Source organism: Anopheles coustani, chromosome 2 (assembly GCF_943734705.1).
Source record: "Anopheles coustani chromosome 2, idAnoCousDA_361_x.2, whole genome shotgun sequence".
Classification (NCBI taxonomy): Eukaryota; Metazoa; Arthropoda; class Insecta; order Diptera; family Culicidae; genus Anopheles; species Anopheles coustani.
In genome coordinates this window covers 78,347,335-78,360,208 of record NC_071289.1, presented here as the reverse complement: position 1 = coordinate 78,360,208, position 12,874 = coordinate 78,347,335, and the positions used below count along the sequence as shown (strand labels likewise).

At 45.2% G+C, this 12,874-nt stretch overlaps 1 protein-coding gene across 1 annotated transcript in view; it reads left to right on the top strand.

Annotated features, from left to right (window-relative positions):
• The window catches only part of LOC131265097 (zwei Ig domain protein zig-8), a 104,674-nt gene that overhangs the window by 43,541 nt on the left and 48,259 nt on the right, over positions 1-12,874 (top strand). Inside the window, exon 4 of the mRNA XM_058267359.1 lies at positions 2,947-3,114. Coding sequence (XP_058123342.1) covers positions 2,947-3,114 — 168 coding nt within the window. The remainder of the gene's footprint in view (positions 1-2,946; positions 3,115-12,874) is intronic.

The window sequence follows — 12,874 nt, the reverse complement described above, 5'->3', positions numbered from 1 at the left end:
CTCTTCCCTTGTCAAACTTGTGCCTTACCTCATCAGTGATGGATGTGCTCAAGTGGCCGGCGGGATTGTTTTATCTTCTCTTGAACCGAATTGCGATCGAAGCTTTCCGAACCACTGGTGGTCCCATTATTTTATGCCTCGTCCTTTTTTTTTTTTGCCCCCATTCGACTGACGAAAGGAAGGGAAAAACAAAAACACATCGTTTTCTTTCGGAAGAGCACGCGGCAAGAAACAAAACTCCAGCTGGTTCTGGGGAGAGGGCTGCCATTAGGAAAAATGATTGGCGATAAAATAGAACATTAAGCACGCGTTGACTCGCAAAGCTGTGAAGTTCCCGTTACTGCAAGCAGTAGCAGATTCTTCTTCACAGATCCCCCCCGATGAGGGACACAACCCATGGTTAGCTTTGAAGTAAAAGTGGGTGCACAGTGAGAAGAAAAAAAAACACTTACAAAAAAGAATCCATCCCATTTCCATCGGAAACTGGAGATGGTTGCCAAACTGCTTCTGGCTACCAATTTTACGGCAGGAAACCAACCGTTGGCGTGTTTCGTTCGGTACTTCCACGAACGGGACCGAAACCGATTCAGAATGCAGGGCGGGGGGGGGGGGGAGGGAAATCGGTGACGAAAAACTCAGGGGGTACCCGATGGAAGCTGCTGCGAGGAAAAACAAGCCGGCAAACGCCCGTTGGGAGATAAATCAGCGCAATTTTTATTTTCGCTCGTCCTATCCGCCATCCTGTGCCAGTAACGTTGGATTTCATCGGAAAATTTCGGAACCTCGTGGTACTCGATTCCGAAATTGATTTCGGTTTTTTTGTTCATCGAAAGGTTTCTTTCTCGAACTGTGCCGACGGCCGAGAATTTCAGTCTGTGTCGCTAGAAATCATCAGAAATCATTCACCAGCAAAGATGATGGGAGGGGAACAACACAAAAAAGGCAACCAAATCGTCTCGAGTGCAAGCAAGTCACCAAAATCGAGCGAACGCATCAAAAAGTATCGACGAAGAAAGCAGACACCAGACAGAATACTGTAGGCGGAACTCCACAGAAGTGATGGCTTCAATTTTCACCAAAACTGAACGACCACGGGGAGACATCCAGGAAAGCAATCAGAGAGAAGGAGAGACATAGAGAGGTGTTTTTCTTCTAGCACTTACAAGGAAAAGGCAGAACTTTTGAGGTTAAAGCCCCCGCCGAGGTGTCACTCGAAAGAGACTGGAACGTGATGTAGACCGAGAATAAAGGCGGAACACGACAATCAGGGAAGCGGAAAGGTATCGAAAACAATCAACAGAAAATCTAGATTTATTTCCTTCCCGATTGCGCTGGCGATATTTATTTCCCACCAAATGTGTTGATCGATATCTGCATTGGTTACAAAACCGTATGTTATCAAATTTATGGAAAGCTGCCACGGGAAACAATAAGTATTTCGATGATTTGTGGATATCAAATTATTCCTCTGGAAGTCGAACAAGGGCGAAAACGAATCTTGATCCGGTTTGGCTCACCGGTTGATGGTAGATATCAGTAAGCGTAGCAAAGAAATCTTCAAATTCTATGAAAGTGAAGATGGGAAAGATTGTTGAAATTATTTATAAACACAACATCCGAGCCAGAGCCATCACACGTCTCATGTGTTATGCAAAGACGTAAAAATAAATCTCTAAAGAAAATTTAAATCAACCAGCGGGTTCTAATAATGCGTTTGTTTCTTTTTTTGAGGCAGTTTCTGGGACATTGAAGAAACTCAGAACAGAGATCAGAACAGAGAAATCCAGGTTATTCTTTCTTTCTTTAGGCTATAGATTTTTGGATTGTTTGGTTGGTTATCCTGGAACTTGATCGTCGTTTTTCATTGTTGAAAAAAAATATGTTTGTATGTATATTTGCCCCGCAATGAATCATTCAAATTTCTTATAGAATACTTCGTTAGCAAAATATTACACATAAGAAAATTGTATTGTTCAAATTAACAAGCAATCCAAACATTTTATGAAGCGTGAATACTTGTTTAAGGTCTCTAAAAAGCGACCATAGAGCTAAAACATCTTGGTGATTCTCCGGTACAATAGATAAAACCCATAGCTAGGCCAGATCATGAAACTTCCAGATGGGCTTTCAACAATATCATTTTCAATCGGTAAAAAAAAACACAATGCCTTCAAATGCCTTCAAAGTTGCCATTGCTCTACGTTCGTTCTTTCTAGGAAATAAAAGAAGAGTAAACCGGAAGTTTCACAGACCTCATTTATATTCATCCCTCATTTTTAACCTTATTTCGTGCCACCAGTACTCAATTCGTGCTTGCGATAGGATCTTCCACTGTTTTTTTTTTTCTCGTTTGTTTTTATGTTTTTTCCTACACGCTTCCTTAGTTCTTTTCGTTTCATCGATCAATGTTCCTTTCCATTCTCCCGATGGGTCAACATATTTACAAAGAGTTCGTGATGAAAGCACGATTCCAAACCTGAATGTTTGCGGTAAAGCGTTTGATGTATTCCACTGCTTGTTCGGTCCATTACCCGTTCCTTCGCTCCTTTCTGCTTCCCTGCCCAACCTTGAACCTAGCCGGGCATCACCCAAAAGGCCATCGGTTTTCGGGGCAACTTGTTTTAGACTGAGTTATCAATAGACGGTTTTCCACATCCTTCCGAGTTTCACAGTATTATTTACTAAATGCCACGAAGGTTTATCACCGACCGTCTATCACGGGGTTCGCTGGATATTTATGCCTCCGTTTTGTTTCGGTTTCGGCCGCTTTTCCTCTCTCTTTTTCCGGTGATTTCATGCGGCCGCGCCCACACGAACGGAACTTCAACCGGACACCATCGACCGGAAAACGAACCCACACCCACATGACATCACGCAATCGAAACCTTTTTTATGTCAACGACAAAACGGCAATATTATCCTTCGTTTTGTCCCCGGTTTGAGCAGAATCAAATTTCGTGGATAAGACGGCGGGATTGGCACATTCTGTCGTCCGGCGCGCAGATGTACACCAACGACGAACGGTTCGCGATCCTGCACACGCCCGGCTCCAACACGTGGACACTGCAGATCAAGTTCGTGCAGCGCCGGGATCACGGTACCTACGAGTGTCAAGTAAGTACATGCTTTCTCCCTACTGAAGAGTGATTTTTCTGTTAAATCAAAGTTCAATTAGATGTTTTATTATATCAATATAAAGCCAACACTCTTGAGACCACTTTAATGCAGGGTATCTTTTTAGTTGTTGTAAGTCTAAAGATGATTCAGTTGTTGTTGCAAATGTTGCTTTTAAAATGGAGTATTTAAATAAAATTTTCATTTGCTTATTATACCACAAATACTCCTTTTTAAAATTAATAAATAAATAGAATGTCAATTTGCTTACTAAAAATGCTTAAAGAGAATCTAATTGTGAGTAGATGAACTTAAATGGTAAACTCCTTTCGTTCATGTTTCTACCGACTGTTTTCAAATAATATTTGCTTAACTATCATTGATTAAAATTCGAGCACTTAAAGAGTTGAAAAGTTTCCATATAATGTTACTATATTTGGGAAATGGCCGTATGTGCACAGACTCCATACCTTGCTTCCACTCATTCAAATGAGGTCACGGGATCCTGGGCGGTTCATTAGAAATATGCCACCGTAGGAATAACCCGAAAAAGTGATCTGCACCAAAATGTAATCTATCGTTGCGAGTTCAAAAACTCGACCGGCATCGGTTTTGCTGCCTCCGACACATTCCGGGTCGGTAAACTTTGGCAAAGTTTTCCCGGCCGACGGAAGAACAAGCCCGGCACCGCCTGCTGGCGCACATACTACACCAGCTGCCCAGGCCCGGCCCTCGCCAGCCGGTCGGTCATAATCGTGTAAACTAACCGAACGATAGTTTTAACCGGTTCTGGAGCAGATGCCGCGAAAACTTTCCCTAAACAACCATTGCTCGCTCCTTCCTTCCATGGGGCATCCCAACACACGTACACACACACGGGGTGCGAGCGCTACGTACGAGCATACTCAAACACACATGGTCATAAGCTCTCTAGATGATGTCGGTTGATGTTTAGTTGCGAAATGAAAATTTTCATAAAACACCCGCACCCGACGGCAACTTGACAAGTTTCGTCCCTCCCCGCCCCACCCCAACCGGCAAAGTACACCCGCTTTCGACTTCCCTGGAATGGCCAAAATCTCCGAGACGATGGGCAAACATTCCGACACGAATCCGACACACGCGCCAACCATGGCAGCAATGTGATTCCAGTGATTTGTAGCACTTGCGAGTTTTCGGGGCCGGGCGCACAACATGCTGCCGTCACACAAGTAAATAGTAACGTTATCCAGAAGCTCATCAAAAAGACCATCCGTCTTCAGGTTTGCAGCGGACACAGCCGGCTCCCGCCCGGTTCACTCCGACCATGTCCATGAAGTGAAAAGTGATTGCAGCGAGTGGAGCGTAAAATTAGTGGCGGATATGAAGGTTTATGAATGTTATGAATTTATCCATCAAACGGGGGCTGTGGGAATGGAGGGGGAGGGGGAAAAGTTAGCCACGCGTTCGCTTGGCACGAGCGTTGGGTGGGGGGGGGGGGGGGGTGTGGGGGGGGGGAAGGTTCGTGGAGGTGCAAATGTGTACCAGCTCGAGCTTTGCTCTCCGCTGGAGCTTGGACGTACACAGCACGGATGGATGACTTCTTCGCAATGCCGAGATCGTCTTCGAGTGCCTTCGAAAGGAAGATCCTAAAATCTTCTTAATCTCTTCATAATTACGTTCCTGTCGTGGAAAACAGCCCGAGTGCTTACTTACACGGTTTAGAGTGTGTGCGGGAGTGTGTGTGTGTGTGTTTGTGGCACGCGAGAGAAGAAATTTCTCCAAAAGACTTGTCTTCAATTTTCGAACGAGCTTTATTGGTCGAAACAAACTTTTTGTGCCCGCAGCAAATTGTTGTTTTCAAATACTAAGTTCAATGTTTACCTTATCCGCCAGGCGTGTCTGAAGTGGAAGACGAAAGCATGTTGATATGTTTAATCACAAATTGATTTACCTTCCACTTTCGAACGTCGTAAAAACAAGCTGTTTTCAAGCGTTAGTATGGAGCGAAAAAAGTTTTTACCAAATTTTTATTAATAGGGTAAGTGATCCTATAGTGGTGCTAGTACCAATGGTGGATGTAGTGGAATAAAATTCTAGCTCTACGACGAAGTAAATAGAATGGAGATATTTGTTCTTCTATGAAATGTTCTTTGAACTTCTGCGGAGTGTTGAAAAGATAAATCTTCTCATTCCGTAATAAATTAAGGCTCCAGAATTAGATTTATCAAGAATTTATCAGGTATGGCATGATTTTCTTAAGTCTTTAAATCAATGCTAAATACATTGGTTTATGAGAGGCCTATGAGGCCAATGCATTGGTCTATGACCAAGACAATGCATTGGCCAATGAATATTTGACCTTTCTGTTTTAAATCATTTCCAAGTACTACCACAACTATAGGAACCATACCACCATTATAGGCGCAACCAACTCGGTAGAAATATACGCTTTTTTCGTCTATTTTTAATGTTTTACGGTGAAAATAGATGATTTCCAGAAGAAAAGTCGTATTTCAATCATAACTGGTACAGAAAGGTAAAATATTGTGTTCTTAACACTTCTGAATTTAATCATATTGTTAGTTTCATTACTAAGCGCATCAGTATTGGTACCGTTACCCTAGCTATGATTGGAAATAATGTTTCCAAATTTTCGGAAACTATATGTTCGATAGACTTAAAAATATCAAATTTTCAGCAGTATTTATCTGTTCCATTTAAACGTTTTCCACCATGGAACACTCTCTATATTGAGTTTAACCTGTGCTTCATTGACATGCACTCGATGAACTTGTCGCTGTCAGAAGTTTGACATGCTCCTAATTTACCTTTTCCCCAGGTCGACACTCACTCAATTAGGGCAAATCGGAGCGCAGTTCGAACTGCGTCTATTCGCGACGTGATTACTGATTTTAGCTAAATTAAGTCAGCTCCACGTGAGCTTCGGCAAAAAAAAATGATTCCCCACACACGAGAACACACGACGGAATGTGGAAGGTGTTAACCTCGCGACCTGAATCAACCTCCATCTGCCAGCCCGAAGGCGGCCGCACATCCCATATGTCTTATGCTGCTCGGGAACGATGCTGCCACAGTCTTTCCGTCTTTCCCGATGCCGGTACTTAATATTCCGAGTGCAGCGCTGGAAAAGTTTTCGGCACGCGCGCTGGCATACCGTGGGGCACCGTGCGCGTGTTTTGCGTACGGCGGTGTGGAACCTGTTCACATCGCCTCGCACATCACCACGGATGGAAAACCAACTTCGATGTTCAATTCGATGCTCGATACAATTTCCGTTCACGCGCAACACCTCGCATCGCCCGGGCTCGCAACTAAAAGCTTTTCCGTAGCGAGTTTTCCCTCGAGTTGCAGTCGATTGCCCGCCCACCTGGTCCAACCCCACCCGCACGAGAAGCTACAGGGTGTAATGTAAACACTTGTATAAACTTTCTCCCGGTCCCAAACACCTTGGTACCTGCCGGAAGTGGCACCCTTTCCATGTCCAACGTGCTGGCGAAAAGACTGTGGGACGCACGATGTTTAATACGGTGGGAAATTGAACTTGCGCTCGGTTTCCCTTTGGTAAATCAATTGCGTGGAAGTTTAGATTTTAAAATACACACATTTTACGCTCAAATAGACAACGAAAATGGAATATTTGTAGGTTCGCAGTATAAATTAGCTAAACGTCATTTGAGTGTTGTGGTGTGTTTGTGACTTCTTTTTAGAAAGCAAAATTATCTTCTTGAAGTAAATGTAAACTCAATTTCTACCGATAATACCATTCGATCGTTTGGCAAATTTACACCCAACCGTGTCTTTTTCCACCGCATGAAATATTGAAATGCAATAAGTGGTTGGTAACGAACGTGGTTAGAACATCGTGTTAAATTTCGCGAAAGCCTTTCCTTTCGTGTTACAGAAGCCTTGCAAAATGAACCGCCTTTCCGAACCATTCTACCAAGAAAAATAAAACTCCGCCTTGCCAGCCAGTCCTTCGAGCGAATTCAGCCGCAAAGTAATTGCCGGCGCGTCTCTCTGTCGATCACCAGTATCGATCGTACCGTACGCACCAACAACCCAACTGCGCCCGGCGGGAAAACTCGCCCGGCGCGTTTCCGCGGGGTGCATTTTTCGCGAATCCAAAGCCAATTGTTGATGGTTGATAACGGAAAACTTTATCCTTCTGGCGGTAGCAACCACCCGGCTGGGCGTCGTTTCGGCTCGGGCTCTGCTAGCTCGCGTAGCATGATTGAACTTTGCCTGCCGCGCGCCGAATAGCGAACCGACCGTGCCGGGGGGGTGCCTGTTGAAATGGTTTTCCCTGTTTTCAGCAAACCCGGTGCCGGTAGTGACGCGCTAGAGCGCCGGCAGCACTACCAGCCACTAGCACCTTGTTGCTGTGGGCCGCCGTTGCCAAAGTGTTGAAATTGAATTTTGCTCCCGAAAAGCATCGTCTCGACATCCATTCTCGCGCGGCGTACCGGCGTAAAGCGCCATTTTCTGCCTTTCCGGTTGATTTTCTTCGATCGATCAATGGAGAGTCACCGGGAGAAAAACGACAAAACCGGCACGCGGGCGGGAGGTTAGCATCATTTTTGTGACGCCGTTTCAGGGAAGGTGAGAGGGCGGGAGATCTGCTGGTAATGCTGCTGGATGCCGCATCGGTATCTTCATTTACTCCAGTCGGTACGATCTTTGGCATTTCGATTTAATTTGAAATAACGAGCTCGACGGGAAATCGCCATTTGCCGCATAATCTCATTATGCTGCTAAGCCGCTCGTTCACTTAACGCTTGGTTTATTTTATTGTTATGCTATATGTCGGAAGGTTTCGTACTACGCTCTGTATGGTAAATAATTGCCACTTCATAATTAAAACAAGATAGTTTGTATAAGGTTTAATTATTTGTATAGTTTGTTTTTTTACCAATACAGTTACGTCTTTACAAAGTTTTGATTATTTAATTTTTAGTCATAGTTTGTTGAGAAAAAGCGCAACCTGTACAAAGACCTTTTGAGTGCCTCAAAGCCTTACCGTTACCGTTGACAAATTCTACACTCGTGGTTCATAATAAATGTAGCTTTCACGTGTAAAGCCATCATAGCTCCGGTTTGAGATAAAAGCTCCTTCCAGTGCCTGATGATGCGTTACCTTAATCTCCATTCTGCTTCAAGAAAGCCTGAAATACTAGCGTTAGCGCATGCACAGGACGTACCAAAAGGCTATTGACGTCTAGTCGGCAGTAAAACCGGCAACCCGTTCCAACGATCGCTTTCATGCAGCGCTTTGGTTCGGTAGCACCAGGCAAAAGGACAACGAAATCTGATTACCCTTGCCGGTCACCAAAGCCAAGCCTCAAAATCAGGCCTACTCTGAACTCCTGATGCCCGGGTTCTCACGGTCAACGGGACCGAACCAATCTCTGGTGCAGCTCGGTTGACCCCGGCCTCGTTTTCGATGTCCTCGGTTAGTATCGCTTGCGGGCTTGCTAGCCTGGTGGAAGTCCGTCACGTGACAAAAGAATTACTTATTCATTTTCACGTCAGCTTTCCCATATCATAAGCTCCCAGCTTCTTCAGTTGCTGGCACTGGTACGGAAAGGGCTCCGTCGGCCGGAGACTTTTCCTGGTCGTTCTGCCTTTTCGCAGCACTTTCTCGTGAATCATAAAGCACTAGTTTTCCTCCCCTTTTTTTGTGTGGGAAGCTGTACCATGAAAACTACGCCCAATACGACCGAAAAGTCATATCGTAACTTAGTTCCCGGGGATTCTCTCCCACCGAGTATAAGTGGTACTGCACCGGGAAGCTCTGGGCATCCATGGCGTCTTGCCTTGCCAAAATCGACTTTACCTCTATCGCGTACAGCCGAGAAGCAAGTGAGTATCACATACCGCAAAGGGACCAAACGAAAAAAAGAATGGAAGGAAAGCTTTTCTCGAGCCTTCTTCTTCAATCGTACCATGGTTTGGTATCTCGTTTGCTGCTTCTCCTATCCTGTTCCGTATAACTTAACATCGTTTTTTTTGTCCGTGTCGGAATGGTTGGACGTTGTGAACGCTGTACGGAAGATAGTAACCCACCGTTCGTTGCTGATGCCGCAGTTTGAGCTCAATCTCAGCCGTGCCTGGGCCGATGTTCGTATATTATTGAAAAAGCAATTATAGACGCTGATAAACCATGGCAAGGGTTTTGACACTTGCTGCCATGCTGTTCGCTATCGGAAGGAAAATAACAGAGGTTGCAGATTTGAGTGCTAAAATAGGCACCCTCGTTAATGTTTAAAAGCAAGCTCTACGTAGAGCTTATCAAGTTGATAATATTATATCTAACCTAGTGCTGTTGTGTGTTAGTTCCATTGAGATCAATTTGTACTGCATCCAAAGTCTGAGGAAATAGCAAGCAATTTGGGCTATGAATAATTTGTTGTACATGAGTGCGGTGCTCCGGCATTTTAATGAAGATGAATTACCAAATGAATGACTCACCTTTCACACGTGCTGTCATCCACTGCTGCCAACCGGTGTGGATGCAAAGGCAGGTGCAATCTGGGGGATCCATCAGCTGCCATCAATTTATGTGTTTTCGATCGAGCAAGCAATCACGACGGTTGACGTTGGAAGACGGTTTGCTTGTGCGGTCCACAAATGTCCTCCGGGCGACAGGAGATTGATCGCAAAACCACAATCTCGCCTCGATAGCTGCATGCCATCGGTGGTTGGGTGGCAAGGCGTGAATTAGGGGCAAAGGGGAAATTGAAACATAACTCGATTGCATCAGTTTCGGTTTTCGGTTTACTTGACGGATCCATTATGGTGCCCCGTGATGAGCGTTTTGGAGTGATTGATGCATTTTGAGTACCATCAGTCTATTTATGAGCCATTGCAAGGGTGACGGAGCAGAATGAAATGGGAGGATCTGGATGGGAAATATCAAACCAATAGTTTGATGCTAGTAACGCTAGTTATGAGGCGTTTAACCAATAATAACCTTTATTTGCCAGATAAATTAAGAACGCATATTACTTGAAGGTTCACTTTATCATCAGCTTGAATAATTTGAATCATGTTGAACTATATCCTGTATGAGTGTTCTTTTAGTAACTGAGGCTTATTGCCCATAATTTCGTTGAGCTTCTTCACGTTCAATTTATCATGAACTTTAAAAACATCTATTGATACTTTTTTAGTCTTTCCAAGGATTTAGCTTGTGAGAGTTCAAATATCTTCGTCACTAAATATCATTTTTACACTAATGCACTTTTCATCCACTTTACCGCTCCGTTATCTAACTGCCCTTTATGTTAAGCTCCATAACTTACCATGTAAAATAGATCAGGTGCTTGCAGTTGAAGTTTTCTTCACCGCTGCGCACCCCTTCCCACAGCAATGAGCCACCAGTTTGCATCGATTTGCAATTCAAATGGGCTGTCGGTGTGAATTGCGTTCAGTGAGCAGATAAATATGCTAAAAAAGTTAAACTACTTTCCGCCACTCGTAGTTCGTGACAGGCCAGCCGGGAAGCGGAACGTATGGATGTTCGAAGGGGGATAGTTTTTTTCCCCACTCTACCGACCCCGCTCGGCGTGAAAGGAAACGCTTTATCGAGAGCGACCCATCTAATGCGCTGTATGAGCAACGTACTCCCCGCAACCCGATCGCTAAGTGAGTGCAATTGCAGTTTAGCATAGTGCAGCCAACCCGACGTCACTCGAACCGGTGCCGGGTGTAACCTTTGAAGCGGGAAGCTTCCGAACGATGGCTCGTACAGCCGTAGCCGGGCTCATCCCCACTTCCGGAAAAGTGTAAAATAAATGTGCCGAGCGCTGGCGCAAACTTTGCAGGCTGGAAAAAAGGAGGAAAGGAGCAAAAAAACCCCGATGGCTGCAGTTTGGTGTGCAGTATACTGCAGAAGAAAGTTTATAAATAAAAAGCCCATCCTGTTCGAGGGCGGGAAACAGAAATAAACAAAAACAGGGACCACAAACACACATACACACACAGAAAACCGCCACAGCAACGGTCAGGAAGTGTAAACAGTGTACTTTTAAAACACTCATAAATCACCCACATCTTGTGAGGCGGAAAAAGAGCAACTTCAACCCAACCTTGGTCCCTGGCTGGAGCACTTGCACGTACTTGATATTTCCTCCGTGGGTGGGTGTAGGCGGAACCATTCTCCGATCCGCTCACCGGACCTGAAGAAGAACGGGCCGCGTACGCACTGCAAGTCGCGAAACCTGCCGGAAATGTGCTACTCTGCTTGCGCCACCCTTCCTCCCCCGAAAGCACTCGTATTCATTTCGCACAAGAAAGGAAGGAAGTTGTTGGGTTTCGTTGAATTTTAATGTATTTTTTTTTTGCCTCCCCCTTATTGTGCGCTGACCGGTCCAAAAAAGAAACCGGGTTCAACCTGGTCCGATCGCTCGGTGAAAATAATAAAATAAACAGGAAGCAGAGTGAACGAACGAACCGAGGCGGAAGTCCTTGGCATAAACTGTCGCTGCGCACAACCAACCGCTGGTGCGCTCTGATAAATATTCCGCCGCTCCATTCATCCGGAAAAGAAAGGCAAACCTGCTGAATGAGCCCGCTGAATGTGAGCACGCCCCAGAAGCGGCGGACGATGGCTCAGTGTACATTTTCTACGTGGAGCAGCGGAGGATCGTTAATGCTTCCCTTTCACCGGGTAGTCACCGTGTGTTTATGTGGCTTATGTTGCCGTGTTGCCCGACAGCCCGAGCGCACGGACTCGTTGACCTCCGGGTGTGCCTCCGTGAGGTGAGGCGAACACGGGCAGTTGGAACACGGACAGGACAAAATTGCTCGGGCATAATGAGACAAGATGAAACGATGGAAGACTAAAAAGGGCAGCATCGGCACGCATCCATTCAAACCTGATTCTGGGAACAATCTTTGCCTTCATGTTTTACTTAGGTTTTTCGGTTACCTTTTTTCGGGCCCCCGAACCTTCCACCCGGTGTGTTCGCAACTGCGCTCGGTAATAAATTTATAAACACATTCACCTGCAAGGCGCAAGGCGGCGAAAACGAGAGATCTCTTCGGAGAGAGCGCGGGAGATTGTCTTAAATTATTCAAATGAATATACATGCGAGAGGCAGAGGCGAACACAACTGCCTTTCGTGCAGTCCCAAGCTCGCACTTGAAGATGCCAAAACTACTGCGAGTCAGTTCGGTCAGGAAATGCACAGCGAACGGGAAATGGTACTTCCAAGACGAACTTTTCCTCCCGGAAAACTCAACCCGGGAACGAAACTTCACAAAAAAAAAAAAAAGTACCCATATACAAAAGAAAACGGCCTTCCGGACAGGGCAAGCCGTTGCCTTTCGGGCAAGGGGATGTACATAAAGCATACCGTGGAGTTTTGTTTCCTTGTTTTAAGGTATTTTTACGTCCCAAATCCTCGCCCCCGGGAAGAGGGTCGGATGGGGGAGGCAAACAAAAAAAAACTAGCAAACCGGAATATTTTGAAAGTACACCATTTCTGCGCCTCCAACAGAAAACCCATCTCGACAGGGCTGACCGATTTAGTTGCTAATTTTTCTTTGCTTCTGCTTTGTTTGACTCTCCGTTGCGAAACAGTTGCTCTTGGCAGAAAACTCCTCGGTTCGTCGGCTGGCCGGCTTAACGATAATGTTTTGATGGCAAGCATAACAAAACCGAAACAAAGCACGATTCGAGAAGGCTTACGGGTTTGTTGGAATCCAAAGGCGGTCAGATTCTTGTTTGTTCATAAATGAAAACAATGTTAATGAA